Source organism: Rhinoderma darwinii, chromosome 2 (assembly GCF_050947455.1).
Source record: "Rhinoderma darwinii isolate aRhiDar2 chromosome 2, aRhiDar2.hap1, whole genome shotgun sequence".
Classification (NCBI taxonomy): domain Eukaryota; kingdom Metazoa; phylum Chordata; class Amphibia; order Anura; family Rhinodermatidae; genus Rhinoderma; species Rhinoderma darwinii.
Genome location: NC_134688.1, coordinates 123237926 through 123259064, shown reverse-complemented (window position 1 = coordinate 123259064; position 21139 = coordinate 123237926). Strand labels below are relative to the sequence as shown.

At 40.7% G+C, this 21139-nt stretch overlaps 1 protein-coding gene across 1 annotated transcript in view; it reads right to left on the bottom strand.

Moving 5' to 3' along the window:
- Positions 1 to 710: 710 nt before the first annotated feature.
- Positions 711 to 21139, bottom strand: part of RUBCNL (rubicon like autophagy enhancer) — a 63589-nt gene continuing 43160 nt past the window's right edge. Inside the window, exons 7-16 of the mRNA XM_075850227.1 lie at positions 20504 to 20620; positions 19513 to 19570; positions 19304 to 19427; positions 18404 to 18546; positions 14145 to 14209; positions 13391 to 13629; positions 12090 to 12151; positions 11082 to 11235; positions 4642 to 4732; positions 711 to 1881 (exon numbers count right to left, since the gene is read on the bottom strand). Coding sequence (XP_075706342.1) covers positions 1733 to 1881; positions 4642 to 4732; positions 11082 to 11235; positions 12090 to 12151; positions 13391 to 13629; positions 14145 to 14209; positions 18404 to 18546; positions 19304 to 19427; positions 19513 to 19570; positions 20504 to 20620 — 1202 coding nt within the window. The 3' untranslated portion in view covers positions 711 to 1732. The remainder of the gene's footprint in view (positions 1882 to 4641; positions 4733 to 11081; positions 11236 to 12089; positions 12152 to 13390; positions 13630 to 14144; positions 14210 to 18403; positions 18547 to 19303; positions 19428 to 19512; positions 19571 to 20503; positions 20621 to 21139) is intronic.

Genomic DNA, 21139 nt, shown 5'->3' with positions numbered 1-21139 from the left:
CTCCTTAGAGAGAATATATATATATATATATATATATATACACATCCCCATCCAAGTAGGAAAAGCTTACCCCAAGAGCCAAAATCCGTATTCCCGATCTAAGCCTTTGGTAAGAGGGATGAAAACAGATTTTGTCTGATTTATCTCAAACCCAGAGAAGGACCTTCTATAAGTTCAAAAACCACCTCAATAAAAGTATTCGTTTCAGTAATAAATAGTAGAATATCGCGTACAGGGAAATCTTTTCCTCCCTGGACCCTTTAGTCTCTCCTCTCTTCTAATTAAAATTGCCAGTGGTTCTATTGCTAGAGCAAAGAGAAATGGAGAGAGGAGGGCAACCTTGTCCAATACCTCTCCCCAAACAAAAGATATCCAAAACTTCACCATTTACTCTTTACTCTTCATGTAGGATGATAGTATAAAACCTTAATCCATTTAAAAAAATAAAAGTCTGGTATACCAAATCTAGACAAGGAGGTCTTCATGTATAAGATATCCAGTTCATTGATCTCAGTAAAAGAACAAAGGAAAACCAGTAAAACATTAATTTGGAGGATCTACGAAATGAAACAATATCTCCAGCAGGTAATGAAACATTCTATATATTTTTTTTTTTATTAAGAATACCAATAAGTATTACATTTTCTTAATGATATAACTTTCATTTTGCTTAATACCTGAACAAGCTTATGTAAACATTGAGGGTTCCTGTTCCATTCAGAGTAAAATACAAGTTGTAAAAAAAAAAACAAAAAAAAAAAAAAAACACACACACACAAATCCTATAATTCTAATACAAACTGGTTAAAAACTTTTTCCTACCAAAAGGTTATGGAAAATGTTAAAATCAGTTTATTGCACGTTGCTCCACACTTCTAGTGTCAGTTACACAAAGAATCTTTTGGAAGTATTTAAAGGGGTTATGTAAATCTACTGGTCTATCTTTAGGACAGGCTATCATATTTGATCGATGGAGGTCCGAATAACCCATTTAAATGGACGAAGCTGTAAAACCCTGCACAGACACTACAAATGTGCCGGTGTGGTGCAGTGCGAAGCGGTGTACACAATTAAGGGGAAGAGGTGCTCACAGATGGGCCGCTGCCTGTTCGAGCAGCAGATGGGTGGTGGCATGTAGTAGGACCCCCACCGTTTAATGTAAAACGGATAGGATATCCTGAGGATAGACCATTAATACCTACTGAATAACCCCCTTTAAAATGTAATGCAGTAACACTTTCAGTGCTGCTTTCTCTTGCAAGCAGAGCAGTATTTGCTTGCAGCCGGTGACCAGCTTATGGATGGTAGCCACCCTGCAGCCTATCGTGACATTACAATTTAAATCACAAAATTTATTGACAGCCTTAAAGGTGTTGTACAGGATTAGAAAAACAGAACGGTTTTCTTCTAAAAAGAGCGCCACACCAGTCCATGGTTTGTGCCTGGTATTGCAACTCAGCTCCACTGACGTGAATAAGGCTCAGCTGCAATACCTATGGACAGGTGTGGCACTATTTTTGGAAGAAAGCAGCCATGTTGTTCCAATACTGGACAACCACTTTACAACAAGTTAAATATATCTTAAAAAAACAACAAAAAACACTTCATAAAATGCTTCTTATAATTATTACATTCAATAAAAAGTTTACAAAACCAAGTCTACATTTCCATAAATATATTTTGTACACTGCAAAACAACTATATACAAAGTAAAAAAAAAAATACAAGTCTCTCAATATTGCACTCCGGTTGAGCGTGAATCCACTTCATCACTTGATGTAAATGGGTCATCACTATTTAGGGCTTCCCGTGCCTTGATCCTTAAGCATTTGGGACAGTCGTTTGTCTTAAAGCATTCCTTGTGATAGCACGCTTTACAAGCTAGAAGGACAAAGAGGAAACAACATGATATACTGTAATACATAACCTATCTACACAGATACGGATCAACACTGAGCGATTAGTGTCTTAACCCCTTAATGAGCGGGCCTGAAAAGGCCTTAATGACCAGCTACATTTTTCTGTTTTAACCGCTCTGCCTTTCGGAGCCATAACTTTTTTTTATTTTTTCATTGACGTGGCCTTACGAGGCCTTGTTTTATGCAGGACAAATTGTATTTTTTTTTTTTCACGGCGTGAATATATAAAAATAAAAAAAAGTGATCGACAGTTTTTCTAGCTTATTTTTTATTCCGTTAATCTTTCACGCTAAATAACGAGTTAGATTAATTCTTCAGGTTTTTATGGTTGTTTAGATACCTAATACGTGTAGGTTTTTTGTTTTTATTAAGTGACGCTATAAAAGAGGGGAGTTCCCTTTGATCATGCCACAGTCACGGACTGCGGCGATCAAAGTGTGAAACAGCTGGGTTCCGAATGTTTTTCAGACCCCAGCTGTATTTAGCAGGCTGCTCTAAGATCAGGAACTGTAAGTTGCGGCTCCTGCTTAGAGGATACCGAGTGCTCATCAGCCTCTTCTACAGCGACGCCAAAAAACGTCGTTGTAGATGAATCACTTGCACCGCCTGCCATCAAGAGATGGTGGGCGGTCGTTAAGGGGTTAAGGAAAGCATGGTGCCCTAGACAAGAATGACCCAGACTATTTTTGGATAATTTATAACCCCACAACACAGGCCATCAACATCCAAAAGCCAATTACAAGATAAGGACAAATAACGTGTTAACAACCAGCGACCTAGCATTACTAGAACTCCGTACTATGAAACGACAACCGGCAAGCCGCAGTCTGCAGTCCCTAGATCTATACGTGGCATCAGGACAGGTCAATTACAACACTTAGTATGGCTAAGACAAAAAGGGCTGTTTGCAATTCACATATAATGTAATTAGGGCAGTGTTGCAGACAACCTATAGAGTGGGGGGGGGGGGGGGGGGGGGGGGTCCACATGCTGCAGACTTCTGCAGTGTTAGGCCCTTTTCACACGGTTTTTTCCTTCCACGGGAGGGATATCAACATATCCCACTGTATAAGCTTGCAGTGAAATACAACGCCAAAATCATGGGCACAGCGCTACCTGAAGCACTGTGCCCGGCATAGCTCCTAACGTCACTGTCCATATATGGACAGCGGTGTCAGGAGCGTCAGTGCTCTGGTCAGGAACGCCAGACACCACCCGCATAGTGGCCCTAGCCCAGGGAAGCTCCAGTGACTTAGCTTCCCCAGGCAGAGATAGCAGTCGGGCGCTCAGACTGCTTTAATGTTCACGTGGTTGTGGCGGATAGGGCCACCATGCAGGCGGGCCGGTCAGTCTCTGCGGTGTTGGGAATCTTCAGCGATATATAGATATATACACACACACAAATACATCACTGTACCAGCCAAACAGAGGTCAAAAGGACACTTTTGTTTGGCCTCCGTTAGGCTAATGGAGCCCTATGAACAGGTTTAAACATAGGGTAGAAACATCATGTGCACAGGACCTTACATGTGACTTCGGACGCGGATTTCAAAATTGCTTATAAAATATCCACTATGCCGTTAATTACACTTTATATTCAGAGGTGTCGTGTTTTTTTTTGTGTGTTTTTTTTTAGTGTACTGTAAATTGCAGCAAAATTTCAGAATCCGCACTGGCAGTCCGCAGCGTTTTAGCAGTATGTGAATTCACCCTTAACGTGAACGGCTTGTCACACAAACTTCATTTTCTAAACACACAGGTCCAGTACGTCACAAACATATCTTGAGAACATTTAAAGGGAATGTGTTGCCAGAAAAACATGTTTTTTTTTTAAAAATTAAACATTTAGTGTGTGGGTGATTAAACATGGTTCAAATTTTTTTTATTTTTTTCACGAGTCAGGAAATAGTCAGGAAATATTATAAATTAATTCTAATTTATAATACTACCCATTTTTGGTCACTAGATGGAGCTAGTTCCCAAAATTGCAGCATTGCAACATTGGGTTAAAAGCCCTCGCTCTAGTGAGCTCTCAGCATCCCCCCCTCCTTTATCCTGGCTAGTGCCGGGATAAACGAGGGGTTTGAAAGGTTTAACCTCCTACACTGTGTGTCGCCATTTTTTGAGGTAACCCACAGTGTAGTAGGTTTACATACAGTAGTAAACACACACACAAACATACATTGAAATCTCTTACCTGCTCCTGCCGCCGCGGCTCCCTCCGGCCCGTCCGCTCCCTTTGCTGCCGCTGTTCCATGTGCACAAGTCCGGAAGCCGCGACCGGAAGTAGTAATATTACTGTCCGGCCGCGACTTCCGGTCCACAGGAAAATGGTGCCGGACGGCGCCAATTTCGAATAGGACTGTGTGGGAGCGGCGCATGCGCAGTTCCCACACAGACGCCGTACACGGCAGTCAATGGGACGGGAGCCGTTCGCAGTCCCTATGGGACTGTGGCTGCCGTACTCCATGTCTGTGTGTGTCGTTAATCGACACACACAGAAATGGAACAAAAAATGGCAGCCCCCATAGGGAAGAAAAAGTGTAAAAATAAGAAACAGTAAAACACAAACACACAAATGAAAATAAACGTTTTTATTAAAGCACTAACATCTTTAACATATAAAAAAATTATTTGTGATGACACTGTTCCTTTAAATTGCCTCCAAATAAACAGGCAATAGTAACCCACGCCTTTCCTCAGCCTTATTTACTATACATACCTTCACATCTCCTGCAAATTTCAGTCTGGAATGGGAAGATCACATTAGAATTTTGGCAAAATTCACAGATAAAACCCTTGGCTTTGCACAACTATAAAAACAAAAACAAACAAACAAAAAGGATTTTTAATATTTTCATTTTTGTAGTAGGCATATTATATACTCTATAATATTTTTAGAGCCATCAATAGGCACATCTATTAATTCCGTTTAAACAGGCCCTAAATCTGCCTCTAAAGTCAGCAAGTTTTCCAGTGTGTATTTTGGAGTCGGCATCCAAAAACAGATTTTGATGACCAAATTTTGACCAGTTTCTCTTTTCAGCTTTGTAACCCCTTCCCCCTGCATGCATTCTGGGCCTTAATGACCAAAAGCAAAATTAGCAGTTTCACTAGGTCTTTATTTAATTGGTTATGTTATAGGAAACGAATGTATCCCTACAAATTTGGTATGGTTTTTTTTTCAGCAGGAAACAGGGCTTTATTTTGGTGGTATATACTATAGGTTTTCTTTTTTTTTTCTTAAAAATCAGTTTTCTTCAATTTCTTGTGACATTTTTTTAAATAAATAAAGTTTTTACTTTTGCATGCCTCTAGATTTCTGAATTTGTTCTGATTGCTTGGAAACCAAATATGTTGGTGTATGTTATCTCACGGATACTAAGCAAGGCCTCAAACTAAAAGTGTCCAATTTTGGCTAAGGATGACTGTTTCCAAAGCTGATATTTAGGCACCATAGTGTCTTTGCAGAGGCCCTGCTGTGGTGTCGGATCATAAAAATACACCTAAAAAGGAGCCAATCTGGGAAAGAAGACCAGGGTTTTTACCTATTAGTATAATTTGTACCTAGGCCTTTCCGATTTTTTGATGAAATGACAAAATATATAAAATGTTTAGGACACTATGTATTATCATAGACCTGAAGATATTCATCTAGGGGTATATAGTGAAGGGGAAAAAAAAATATAAAAAAATAAATAAAGCTTTTCCCTAGCAGATGTAAAGACCACCACCCAGAATAATCATTGACAAGTTCACTTTCACATAAGGAATCCCTCCCTATTTTGGCTCTCCCTAATTCAGTAATTTGCTACTGTACGGTAGGTCTCAAAGCATGGGTAATTACACAGTCCTGTTTTTGAAGGGCAAAAAAACAAACAGTGTATCCCTTCTTCGGCCATTTTTTCTGCAAACTTTGCATCTCTTCTGCGGATACATTTGCGTCTCAGTGGCAGGGACAGGATGTAAAAAGTGACGCTCCAGGAGTCTGACATCTTCTGACTCATGGCGTCCTACTTCCCCTCCTTCAAATAAAAGACGTTCAATAATTTTTGTCTTGGAATTCCAGATATGTCATGGTTCCCTGGGCCTTTTTGTATATTACACGAGAATTGATAGTAGAAACCTGCATCAGATATATTGCTACTTTCTTGTACCAGGCTATAGTTTTCCTTTTGATCAAATAAGGTTGGAGAGCCTGGTCTGAAAGGTCGACGCCACCCATGAACCTGTTGTACGCTGTAATACAGAGCGGTTTCTGTCTGTTCGCAGCAGCGCCTCTCTCTCTGATAGTGACCTTGGTGTCAGTGTATATAGTGCTCAGCATAAAAACCTCTCTCCAATCATTGCACTTAAGTGCAAGAAGTTCATCACTTCCCCTTTGCCAGGCGCATTGAGAGAATTTGTGGTGGCAATCCTTTGCGGTTTCTGTGAACTGTCCCACAGGCCCCCGTTTTGTCAGCGTGAAGGCTTTTGAAAAGTGGCACGTTAGAATAAAAATGGTCAGTGTACGCTCTGTAGTCTTTTTGAAGGAACGGCTGCATAAGGTCATAGACTATTTTTCCACTTGCACCAAGGTTTTGTGGGCATCCTGGGGGATTTCATGGTCTCTGCCCTCATATATATATTTAAGCCGCATGTGTAACCGGTCTTACTCACACATTTTATATAGCTTTACGCCATATCTCGCTCTCTTTGATGGTATGTACTGCCTAAAACACAAACTGCCTCTTGAAATTTACAAGGGATTCATCCACACGTCAGGAGTGTAGGATTTTAGAAATGAATCTTTTAGCGCAGTAATAAAGGGCCTCAGCTTGTGAAGGCAATCGTGCCCAGGATCACTTCTTGGCAGGCTTTCGAAATGGTTACTAAAATACAGGAAACGGATTAAAGCCTCATACCTGCTCTGGGACATTGACAGAAAAACTGGGGTTACACGAATAGGACTTGCTGCCCAGTAAGAACAGGTGGACGTTTTTTTTTGTTTTTTTTTTTTACAATGCCCATATTCAGAATGAGCCCTAAAAAATATTTTTATCTCGGACATTGGTAGGAACCCAGACCCTTGCATAACCAAATACAGGCTTTTCCGTCAAAAACTGCCTCACATAAAGGTTCGTCTGGTCCACAATTAATTGCAAAAGCTTATCCGTAAAAAAATAAAATAATGAAAAACATTGTGTGGGGCAAAATTCGTGGTGTCAATGTCTATGCCCAGAGTTGACAGAAATTGGGGCACCTGAGGGATAAAGTTTGCTGCAGGATCCCCAAATATTGGCAGTACTAGTTACCGCATGTGCGCCTGTGGCTCTGGCAACAGCAGCATCTTCCATAGGGGGAGTTGTTGCTGAAGCGTCTGAAGCAGTACTGGTAGGATCATCATAAAATATTTCCGCTTCAGAAAGCGGTTCCTGTGTCAATGCCTGAATCAGGGCACAAGATAGCATAAGCTTGCTCTGCGCGCCATTCTAATAACAGTTAACAAAATTTTAGTATTTTTTTTTATTTTCAATTTACTAGAAAAATGGGATGGGGGTTATTACAATGTAATAAGGTATTTTTTTTTTGTGGTTTTCACTGTAACCATTTGTAACTATTCTCCCCACAGGTCTCTGTCTCTCCTCTCACAAAACCACAACTGAGAAGAGAGGCGGAGAGCAGAGGAGGGAGCCCGCTGTTTACATTCCGCGGGTGATCGCTGTAATAGGGTGCCCTAACGTTGTCTCCAAGCCCCCAGCTATCACTTAACAGCTGGGGTTTGGAAATATCCGCGCTGCTTTCAGCGTGATCTTTTTCTAAAGTGCTTCCGTGAAAAGGCGGCCCTCTAGAATAAAGCCCACTAACGACCACCGTGAAAAGGTGTATCAGCAGTCACTAAGGGGTTAAAAAGAAAAGCATAAATAAAAGATAGAACAGCCCACTGGAAGCTTTGATTAAGGGCTCTTTCACACGACAGTTTGCGCCGTCCGGGTCCTGTCCTTAACCCGTGGAAATATAGGACATGTTCTCTTTCCACGGTTCGGAGAGTCGGCTCCATTATCGGGGTACCACTCAGATGCTGTGATAAACGGCACTCGGTCGTGCACAAGAACCCGTAGCAGAAAGCGCGCATTGATTTAAATCTGCTTTTTTTTTTTTAACTATGGGAGGCAAAAGAGGCGTTTTCCCGGTTTACGATGTGGAAAAGCATCAGAATCCCCTTGGTAACCACCAATATGCCTTTTCACGGCGGTCACTTAGGGGCCTTAGGCTAGGCCGTCGCCTTTTCACGGCGGCCCAGTCTAAGCCCTGCACGGGTGTCCAGTGCAGGCTGGAGCCGGGGCTCGGCTGTCTAATGACAGCCAGGCTCCTGCGCCAACAACCGCGATCGACGTTTACTTCGATCGCAGCCGTTTAACAAGTTAAGTGCTGCAGTCAATAGCGACCACAGCATTTAACTTTTTTACAGAGGGAGGGGTTCACTCTCTCACCCATTGGCGGCCCGCAAATGCAATCGCAGGTCTGATAAAAGCCCCCAGGTCTGCCCTGGGCATATGCCTATTAGGAAGCGCCAGAGGCACGTCCTAATAGATTGCCTGTTAGATTTACACTGGCAGGCAATAATGTTTTGGCTTTACAAAAGTATACCAAAGCATTAGAGCAGCGATCGCATAGTAGAGTCCCCTAGTGGGACTAAAAAAAAGTAGTAATATGAAATACAATTTAAAAAAAAAAAAAATTACAGTAAAAAAAATAAAAATAAAACCATTCTTTTTTCCATAAATCGTGGTTTTATTTAGTAAAAAATAAAGTACACATGTATGGTATCGCCGTGACCGTAATGACAAACAATAAAGTTAATGTAATTTAAGCTGCAAGGTGAACACCATAAAAAATAAAAAAAAAAGGCGAAATTGCTATTTTTTTCCATTGCCCCCCAAAAAAGTTATACTAAAAGTTCATCAATAAGTTCCATGTACCCCAAAACAGTACCAACCAAAACTAAGTCTCGTCCCGCAAAAAAAAACATTGATGGAAAAATAAAACAAAAAACAATTACGGCTCTTGGAAAGAGACGATGCAAAAACAATTAATTTTAGTTCAAAAGTGTTTTTATTGAGCAAAAAAAAGTCAAAAAAACCTATACATATGTGGTATCGTCGTAATTGTACCGACCCATAGAATAAAAGGTAAAGTGTTATTTACGCCGCACAGTGAACGGCGTCAATTTAAAACGCATAGAACAATGGTGGAATTTCAGGGTTTTTTTTCTATTCCCCCGAAAAAAGTTAATCAAAAAGTATGTACCCCAAAATTGCGGCATTAAAAAGTAAAACGAATCCTCATACAGCTATGTCAACAGAAAAAAAAAAAAAAAAGTTATAGCTCTTTGAATGAGACTATAGAAAAACGAAAAAATTAGCTTGGTCATTAGGGCCTAAAAGAAGCTGGTCACTAAGGCCTCATGCACACGACCGTAAAAACACCAGTTATTACGGGTCGTAATTACGACCCGAAATAACGGGCCCATAGACTTCTGTTGGCCACGGGTACCTTCCCGTTTTCGCACAGAAAAAGATAGAACATGTTCTATTTTTTTTATTTTACGGGCTGTGCTACTATACTTTATAATGGGAGCACGGCTCGGAAAAACGGCTGGCTGCCCGTGGCCGGCCGTGCTCGTAATTACGAGCACGGTCGTGTGCATGGGGCCTAAGGGGGTTAAAAAAAACGCGCTTGAACATAACCTTACAGGTAAAGTCAGTACAATAGATTTGCATAGGTGAACAGAGAGGGCATGTGTTGAAATACCACACATTACAGAATATCAGACAAAGTTCAAGGTTAATGGACTTCTACCAGTTGAATAAAATACATGAGGTAATAAACAAAAAAGCAGTCACCCTGAAAAACTCTGCAATAGGAAGAGCCGCAGAAATCAATAATTTAATCTTTAATTTTTTTTTATCAAATAATGTCAGATGAATGAGCTTCACTTACCTTTTAAACTGAGTCGTCAGGCAAGAAATTTGTTTAGAATACGCTTCTAACTCTGCCTAACCCCTTCCAAGAACAGACATTTTTTGGATTTTCCCTTTTGTCTTTTTTTTTCCAGCTATATAGTTTTTTTTGCAGGACAAGTTTTAGATTTTCACCATTTACTGTACCAAATAATTTAGTGGGAAAGTTTTTTTTTCCCATTCCAACCTATATATTTATTTATTTTTTGGTGGGGTTGTTTTCAATTTTTGGGGCATCCATGTAGTAAAAATGGCATTTTAACTTATACTGTGGGTCAATACAATTACGACAATACAAAATCTATAGTGTGTATTTTTTTATGTTTTACAAGGGGAAAAAATAAATAAAAATGATCGTTAAAAATAAGATTTGTGTTTTGTTTTCATAGTCGGAGAGCTAGAACTTTTCTTTTTTTGTCAATTAATCGGTATGAGGGCTTATTTTTTTGCGGAGCGAGCTGTGGTTTTGATCTCATTACACATGTACAAAAATATAATAATTGGACAGTACAGAGATCCTTCTAATGATCTTTTTCCACCTAGGCCTGTAACAAGGACAAGGGGGAATCCTCTATGTCTAGAGGAATGAAGGTTTCACCATCACAGATGGGGATTCTTTACTGTGAGAGCAGTGAGACTATGGAACTCTCTAGCGCAGGATGTTGTGATGTTTTATTCTTTGAACAAGTTTGAGGACCTGGATGCCTTTCTTGAAAAATATAAAATTACAAGTTATGTACTAGATTCTGAAAATGAGATGTAAATCCAGGGATTTATTCTGATTGCAACATGTGGAATAAGGGAGGAATTTTTCCCCTAATGAGGCAATTGGTAACTACATAATAGGATCTTTTGCTTTCCTTCTGATCAACCTTGTAGGATCATAGGTTGAATTTGATGGACTTTTGTCAGCCATACTAAGTTAGTTCAGATGCTAATAGGTCTGCTTTATTTTCAAGAAACTGGGCCACACTTGTCCATGGGCTGTATATGGTAATGCAGCCTAGCCTCATTCAAGTGAATGGGCCGAAGCTACAATACCAACATTTTTGTAAGTCATTGTCATTCTCCACAGCCCATGGCTATATAGTTGGCTCCAGAAATAACGGAATGCATATAGTCCCATAAGTCTTTAGTATAAGTTGAAACAGCCACATACCGCACATATTTCCACGTGGGCTACAGCCAGAGCCAGGAGCTCACGCAGTTCGGGCAAGAGGGTTTTCTGTTTGACGTTAAACAAGTCCGCCAATGTAAAGAGATGCAGCTCCTCAGTCAGGTGAGAGGGGACCTCTTCAAAGGCCTGCACAACACTGTTTCCCAAAATGAAAAATAATTACTGAGAATTTGCATAGTTCTTATGACCATTTGTAAAAATGATGGCCCAAAACCATTACTGATCATCAACACGACGAGCATCCGAGATGAGCTCTCCCAGAAAACTAACAGAATTAGCCTTTGGTAGGGCGACCAAACCGCGTTCCAGTCAAGTCTGAGTTCACACGTCGCAGACTTTCATTTTCAGGATTTTATCCTGTGCAATGCAAAAGGGTCAGATGTGTGTCAAATACGCAACAAAATCCACAATGTGTGAACTCAGCCTTTAGGCTTCGTATGAATCTGCGTTCTTGTTTTCCATTCTGGTCAGTCATAGGAGCTGAACAATGAAAAACTTGAAGCGCAGGCTCCGTTACATGACTAGTCAATGGCTTCCGTAAGCGCTGTTGTCAATTGGCGTTGTGGGGTTTCCATCATGGTCTTCATTGCTTTATTCCACAAAATAACTGTATGGTGTGCTATTTTTGCCTGGCACAGCATACGGTCAATGGGTTCCGTCGGCAACCGGCGGGTTCCGTTGTGCAACAGAACCGCTGGTTGCATTACTCCCTAGTTCTGCTCCTCTGAACGACGGAATGCTTCAACGCAGGTGTGAACACAGCCTAACTCTCAATGGACAGTGTCAGAGTGCGCAGGTGTCAACTTTAACTGCAACTTCCGTGCAGTAATTAGGATTTTACCACAATTGAGGCTGGACAAGTTCACACGGTCATTATATTTCCTATTCAATTACCAGCCACCCACATTACAAATGTACGAGTTCTAGATTACAGTAAAGAAGAAACCTGTTCATGACTCTGCAGATCACAAACCAAAAACTGGATCTTACCCATCAGCAAAACGACAAGTCGTCACTAGCTTCCTGATGTGAATTAGCTGTTGCTGCACTTCCTACGGGAAAAAAAAAATTCTTACAATATAATCTTCTTCTATAGTGCCACGTTCAGCTGATGCTAGGGTTACATAGCGAACCTTGTTGCTGTGACACTGCATGTATTACTTTCAATAGATTGAACTTTGAGTGGTTACTGTGTGAAGCTTTGTTTACACTGGTAGTTTCAGTAAAAATGTCAGAACAGATAAAATTTGAGGAAAGACATTGATAATAGTTTCCGTTAACCCAACCAACTAAACTCATTGACTTTGATTTTAGTTAGGTTTTAACGGATTTTGATGGGCAGAATAGCTCAGTCTGCAGCACTATTCTACCCAGTAAGGCTTTAGATTTGAACAGTTAAAGTGTAACAAACTTTTAAAAAAACTTTGACATGTCAGAAGTTTTGATCGGTGGGGGTCCGAGCACATAGACCCCCAACGATCGCTAAAACAAAGCGGCATTGTATTGTAATGTATGATCTTTGTTTTGTTGCTTGACTTGTTTAGGATGCCACAAACTAAAAAAGGAGATCACAATTTATTATGACACTGTATTAATAGTTGTGACAGACAAGTTCCCAGAAGTTACTAAAGCTCTGTTCACATTGGCGTCAAGGCTTCGTGTTTCTAATGGATCTATTTTTAAAGGCTAAGTAAACTTTTTTTTTTTAAAAGGTTGACATGTCAATGATATGTCAGAAGTTTTGATCGGAGGTCCGCCACCGATCGCTAAAACAAAGCGGCAGAAACGCTTGGGCGAGTGCTGTGCTGCTTCGTTTCTGATCCGCTTTCCTCTATGCAGTGTACGGCCTCAACAGAAAGTCTGAGTCTGTACACCGCTCGCTTGGCCGTGCAGAAACGAAGCAGCAGAGTTCACCCGAGCTCTTCTGCCACTTTGTTTAAGCGATTGGTGGGGGTCTCAGTGCTTGGACCCCCAATCAATACTTCAGACGAGTCACTATGACATGTTAAAAGTTTTAAAAAAAAGGATTAGTTGGTTACCCTTTAAAAATGGATCCATTACAAACAGAAACCTTGACACCAGCGTGAACAGAGCCTTAGTAACCTCCGGGTCTGCCACAACTACTAGTTAACCTATACAGAATAATAGGGTCATAAGAGATAGTAATCTCCTTTCAATTTGTGGCATCCTTAAGTCAAGCAACACATAACAAAGATCATACATTACAATACAGATAAAAACTTTTAATGGGTGAAGTATATTCATATACAGTAAATAAGAACATTACTGACCTGGACTCGGCTTAGGTCCTTCACTTTCTTGTACAGAGCTGGGTTTTCACTCTGCACATTGAATGTGTGGCTGTCCCATATTTTATCTAGAATGCTTTTCGAGAAGTTGCTGACGTAGTATTTACTGAATGTCCATCTCAAGAGAATGCGGCCTGGAATGGAGCTCTCCAAGTAATGATGACAGCAATCGCAGAAATACTTTCCTAGGTAATCACAATACCGTAGCCTGTTGGTGTACCCTGCACAAAAAAATAAAATAAAATGTGCATAGTTTCATTTCATAAACAAGACTACTACCACCATCATTTGTAGGACACATCCTGTAAATGATGTATTATTGAACGATACCATTCCTAGTTTATGAGCTATGGTGAGCCACCTTCCACAGGCAACACACACACACAAAATCAAGGATGAGCACAGGAACAGAAAATTCCTTGTTATCACTATGTGTCATTGCAGTCATCACACACCGTATTGGTATGTGGGGTTAAGACCGCACAGTAAACAGGGGCGGAAATCACCTATCCCATAATGCAAGTACCAATGCATAATAAGCTGTGGAATGAAATCAGTGTTTAAAGCATCCAAACATGAGCATTACACAGGAAATATCCAGGAGGGAGAAAATAAAAAATTAAAAACAGGGTTTAAGACCGTTCTGTGTTGAAAAGCAGTGCCAGGTTATCAGACATTCTGGATCATCAGATGCCAGATTAAAAGACTTTACAGTAAACCACGTGTGCAAACTTACTTGGCTCTACTTTTGTTCCACAGCCAGCACAAAAATAGTTTTGTGATGCTACAACTACATCCCTTCTGAAAGACAAAAAAAAATATAAGCCAAAATTAAAATGCTCTGCTTGCCTATAGAGGATACGGTTGATAACCATCATAACTTGTATCTGCAGAACTCTGACAATACGGATTCACACTGGAGTTGTGGGGACAGTTGTATATGGACCATGGCTACATGCAGGGAGAATCTATAGAGGCGGAGGGGTTGTATATGGACCATGGCTACATGCAGGGAGAATCTATAGAGGCGGAAGGGTTGTATATGGACCATGGCTGCATGCAGGGAGAATCTATAGAGGCGGAGGGGTTGTATATGGACCATGGCTACATGCAGGGAGAATCTATAGAGGCGGAAGGGTTGTATATGGACCATGGCTACATGCAGGGAGAATCTAGAGAGGCGGAGAGGTTGTATATGGACCATGGCTACATGCAGGGAGAATCTATAGAGGCGGAGGGGTTGTATATGGACCATGGCTACATGCAGGGAGAATCTATAGAGGCGGAGGGGTTGTATATGGACCATGGCTGCATGCAGGGAGAATCTATAGAGGCGGAGGGGTTGTATATGGACCATGGCTACATGCAGGGAGAATCTATAGAGGCGGAAGGGTTGTATATGGACCATGGCTACATGCAGGGAGAATCTATAGAGGCGGAGAGGTTGTATATGGACCATGGCTACATGCAGGGAGAATCTATAGAGGCGGAGGGGTTTGTATATGGACCATGGCTACATGCAGGGAGAATCTATAGAGGCGGAGGGGTTGTATATGGACCATGGCTACATGCAGGGAGAATCTATAGAGGCGGAGGGGTTGTATATGGACCATGGCTACATGCAGGGAGAATCTATAGAGGCAGAGGGGTTGTATATGGACCATGGCTACATGCAGGGAGAATCTATAGAGGCGGAGAGGTTGTATATGGACCATGGCTACATGCAGGGAGAATCTATAGAGGCGGAGAGGTTGTATATGGACCATGGCTACATGCAGGGAGAATCTATAGAGGCGGAGGAGTTGTATATGGACCATGGCTACATGCAGGGAGAATCTATAGAGGCGGAGGGGTTGTATATGGAACATGCAGGGTAGTTTGGTGTCTTGCTACAGAATAGCACCGCGGATCAATGTCTGGGCTGGCTTCCTGCACTGTTCCATCCGGTCATTAGGCACTGGGTAGTAAAAAACAACCGGTAACCTCACTAAGATCACATTTCTGTGCCATTCATCCCGTATAGGTCATCCTGAGGGTCAGGCACCAAGGAACGTCTGCAGTTAAACTTCTCTAATAGGATATATAGTCTTATGAGGTAGCACTTGCATGGAACAAAGACATGGGACAGGAAGGGGGATTGTCACCTTCTGACAAGGACTATGGGAAAGGAAACCACACAAAGGATATGGTAATCAACATAGAAATTTCCCCACTGGGTAACAACTACTCCCACAGTTTCTGATAATCAAAATAAAAACAATTTGTCAGTGAGCATTCTGGAAGCTGAAGTTTTGTAGTGTTGTTATCTACTACATGGACAGTGTCAGCATTAACAAATCCACGGAAACTTCTAACACATATTGTATTGTGAATTAGTCACACGGAGCGACTAGGTCATTCATCCGCAGCACCCATTCCCCTATCTAATCTACAGATCTTATCTTATTCACCATTCACTTTTCTTGGAAAATATGCCCCTAGTCAAGCCAAGTGTCAATATATCACATGACTAAAGGAGACAAAAATGTGCCAGTTTTGCAGGATATGTATGTGTATCTTATGACTTGTTTATCACCATGTCAAAACAATACCATAAAGTTTCCCATATCTCAAATTCAATAAGTGCAAAGTGCACGGCAGTTGTTTGGAAAAAAGTTTTATCTTCTCATAAAGCTCGGAATTACCAGTATGATACAGTGAATAGAAAAAGACTATAAATCATTCCAGTTTAAAATGAGACGTATTTCCACTTTTCTCTTGTACAGGGAGTTCCTGAGGGTTCATGTTATGGAATCGTAGCCATTACGTGAACCACCGTATGGTGCTTTTGTGAGGCCCCATATTTTTCCCTAGAAGCAATGCTCATATGGGAGAATACCAACATAAAAAAAAAAAAAAAAATCATGCAATAAAAATGAAAACAATTTTTTTCCCACGGATTCACACATTTTGTAAAAGAAAAACACTCTGAAATCGCGGGCACACAGAGGTACAGTATGAGCCTCTATGTAATTCAGATTTAAAATATAGCCATGTGCATGAAGTCTTAGACTACACACAGAAGCTAGAAACTGTGGCACAACACTTATCCATGGGAATTATATGGAGTCTCACCAGAGTTGCATGAGCTTGAAACTTTCATTTCTGTAGCAAATATACACAAGTTGCTATTAAAGCTGTAGCTTTCCAGAAATCTGTTAGTAGCCTAAGGGTTTGTGCACACGACCTCTTTTCAGACGTAATGGAGGCGTTTTACGCCTCGATTACGCCTGAAAAGACGGCTCCAATACGTCGGCAAACATCTGCCCATTGCTTGCAATGGGTCTTACGATGTTCTGTGCAGACGAGCTGTCATTTTACTCGTCGCTGTCAAAATACGGCGTGTAAAATGACGACTCGTCAAAAGAAGTGCAGGACACTTCTTGGGACGTTTTCTCAGACTATTGAAAACCGCTCCAAAAACGACCATAAAAAACTATGCGAAAAACGCGAGCTGCTCAAAAAACCATCTGAAAATCAGGAGCTGTTTTCCCTTGAAAACAGATCCATATTTTCAGACGTATTTTGTTAGAGCATTTATAATCTGGGGACAGAGCCTCTATCTCCTACATAATCTGATCGGCGCTGTAATGTAGTGAACAGTGGTTTTTATTTAGAAAAAACGATAATTTTTGAGCAAGTTATGAGCAATTTTAGATTTATGCCAATTCGTTTCTTAATAGACAACTGGGCGTGTTTTTACTTTTTACCAACTGGTCATTGTGAAGAGAAGTGTATGACGCCGACCAATCAGCGTCATACACTGCTCTTGATTCATGTTTAGATCTAATGACAGCGTGATCTCGCGAGATCACGCTGTGCTGTCACATACTCCCACAGTAACTTTACTGAAGTGCCTTGAGAGTGAATAGACATCGCCTCCAGCCAGGAAGTGATGTCTATTCACACTCCCGACACTTCGGTAAAGTTTCTGTGGGACTTACTGACAGCGCAGAGTGATCTTGCGAGATCGCACTGTGCTGTGAATACAGATGGACTGTATTAGCATGAATGAAGAGAAGTGTATGACGCTGATTGATCAGCGTCATACACTTCTCTTCACAACGCCCAGTTGGTAAAAAGAAAAAAAAAGAAAAAAAACACACCCAGTTGTCTATTAAGAAACTAATTAGCATTAATCTAAAACTGTTCTTAACTTGGTCAAAAATGATAGTTTTTCAAAATAAAAACCACTTATCTACATTACAGCGCCGATCAGATTATGTAGGAGATAGGGCACTTATAATCTGGTGACAGAGCTGCTGTAAAGAACCTAGCACAAGAAAATATCTCTACAGAGTAAAGAGCCACCTGTTAACATTTATCAGTGGAGCTAGGGCTATTTGTAACTACCAGACATAGTTGGCCCCTCAACTTTGGAGAAACATTATCGGACAGAAAAAAAAAAAAAAAATTCAACCTGTCTAATCTACATTTCTCTTATACCAACTATTGAACAAGATTCAGTCCTAAAGTAGGGCTCATGCACACATCAGTGACCTTCTATACGGCCACAAATCACAGATCGCACATGGATTGCTTGCGTGTGCGGTCCGCATTTTTAACGGACCAATGAATAGAATGGCCGAGATTGATCCGCAATAATGGACAGGGATAGGACCTGTTCTATAACTTGCGGAATTAACACCTGGATCCGCAAAACAAATGAATGGGTGCATGAGCCCATAGAAATGAATAGGTCAATGTGCTGTCTGTTAAAAAAACGAAAAAAAAAACAAAAAACAGATAGCACACTGAAGATCACTGAAGTATGCATGAGCCCTTAGACTGGCAAAAGGACCCACTGACATATCTAATGTCTATTGGCAACTTTACAATCATGAACTCTTGAGGAAAATTAACATCTTTAATGTAAGTCACTTCTTTCTCATTTAAGTCCATTCATCCATAAAATCTTTATTACGGTGAGAGCAATTAATAAAAATGATAACGTACTTGATGTATGGATGCACAGTGGTAATAATCTGGAACCGTGGAGGAGACCAGACTTCTGTATCCATCATTCTGACCCGTTTAATCTCCTCTACGAGACTCACACTAGATTCAAATTCCTCTGGAATGGCATTTTTACAAGACATCTAGGAGACAAGACAACATTAGAATCATTAATCCTTCCCTTCAGAATATATATTTTCTATCTAAGTAGCTGTAAGGAGGGAGCTCCATTGATAGAAATTCATGTACAGAATTCTACTCCTAAAGAGGCTCTGTCACCACATTATAAGTGCCCTATATTGTACATGATGTGATCGGCGCCGTAATGTAGATTACAGCAGTGTTTTTTTTATTTAGAAAAACGATAATTTTTGATGGCGTTATGACCTATTTTAGCTTTATGCTAATGAGTTTCTCAATGGACAACTGGGCGTGTTTTACTATATGACCAAGTGGGCGTTGTACAGAGGAGTGTATGACGCTGACCAATCTACGTCATGCACTCCTCCATTCATTTACTCTGCAGATAGCGATATAGCTATATCGCTATGTGCAAACACATAAACACACTATAACATTACTGCAGTGTCCTGACAATGAATATACATTACCTCCAGCCAGGACGTGATGTGCATTCATTCTCCTGACCACTTCTGTAGCGTCGCTGTGATTTACAGCACAGCACAGCGAGATCTCACTGTGAATGACAGTTTACAGCGTAATCTCGCGAGACTACGCCTGCTGTGTTGTAAATCACAGAGACGCTACAGAAGTGGTCAGGAGAATGAAAATTTGCCCTGGGGCCCATATGAATCTAGTTATGCCACTGACTAGTATTTACTGGCTAAAAGTGTCACATAATACCCGTACACAGTTTGTTAACCGTTTTGAGGAACGTACTGTCTCCATCTTGTTTCTTGTCGGGAGCTTCACGTCTTCATCCACTTGAGTCCATTGTTGTCGGAAAGCCCTGTACAAATTCCTGACTGTTTGTTCAGCAGTGTTCGAAACTGCGAGATCCGTTCTTGAAAATACATTTGCAGACATAGTTAGCCATTCATTCTATTCCAATCCATCCACAGGGAAACGGCTCAAAAATCCAATCATACCTTTCAGTTGTGTCAATGGACTCCTTTTTAGCTGTCAGTTTCTCATAGTCTTCCAGTTCTGTGCGAGATGGGAAATAAAATTAAGATTTAGTTAGTGCTAAATTGCCTGAAAATGTATACTGTATAAATGAAAAGAAACACGTTTTAAGCAGTTGAAGGAGTAGAATAAAATAGCGAAATATTACTACACTTCTCAATTCCCGGTACAGAATTTCCAAAAAGGCCTTGAAAATAAGCAACAATCCGAAAGATTTTAGAAATACGGTTAAATACTGCTGTGTCAATACTAGCGATAGAGTTGTAACTACTTCTAATTTATATTTATGAAATAGAAAAATTGTTTGTCACCATCAAATTGTTAGAAAACGGCAACATTGTGGACAAAGTATTTAAATTGAACTCAGGTAGGACAAAAATATCACGGTAATATGAGACATAATATGTCAGAAAAAAAACAGAGTAAGGGCCTGTGTTCACATCAGCGTTGGCTTTCCGTTCCCGGGTTCCGTCTGGTGAACCCCGCAACGGAAAGTCAAACTGAAACCACAGCTACCGTTTCCATCCCCATTGATATCAATGGTGACTGAAACGGAAGTTGTGGTTTCAGTTTGACTTTCCGTTGCGGGATTCACCCGACGGAAACCTCCGACGGAACTCCGGAACGGAAAGCCAACGCTGATGTGAACAGGCCCTAACTTTAGTGACTTATTACTCCAGGACAACATTTCGGGTAGTATTTGACCTTTTTATTTAAAAATTGTTTATACTTTGGGAGTTTGAGATGTTTTTTGGGAGAGAGTGTAAACATGAGATTAAGAGCGCAGCTTAGGATATGCAACACTTTTTCAACCCGGTTGTCTACACTGCAGCCCAGAGGTTCAGTCCAGTTCTGTAGTCCGTTATTACGATTTCTCCTTCATCTTACTGGAGTAACTTGCAGAGTTTCCATTGCTTTATGGTCAGTTTATCACATGCATAAGGATCAATTTACCTATTATCACAAATTCATCAGAGTCCTCAAAGATTTCAGAGGTTGTGGAGCCTTCAGATTCTTCTTCCTCCTCAAATATGGTTTCAACAGGAGGAGAATTCTGCAACGCAGCTAAGCCTGTAATTCAGACAGAATAAGTCATTGTACTGCTCTCAAAAAAGGTCATTTCTTGCACGGCCAATTATAAAAACTCATACAACACAAAGGCCTCCTGCATCATGACGAAGGCGATCAGGTTTCTATAAAAGCTCTCTATGCAGTGAGCAACAGGAGCTTAAACCAGGCAGTCAGCAACTCACAGTCCCGTCACGGACCACCTCATCCTGGGTATTATGCGTAGACAGTGAAATCATCTACTTAGACGTGGGGCTAATAAGTAATACGTTTGGTTATTACTTTCACCATACGCTTTCTAGAGCAGTGGTAAACTGCCTGAATACACCATAACATGTCATTCATAGTCATATGGATTAAAAACCGGTTGTTCTGCCTATTGACGAGACAATTTAATACTAGTAAGTCATGTGTAAACGGAAAATAGACAAAAACACCGAGCATAAAAAGAGAAAAAAGTTTTTGGGAAAAAAAAAAAAAAAAAAAGCTACATTTTCCTGGTTAAGCAAGAGGCCAAACATG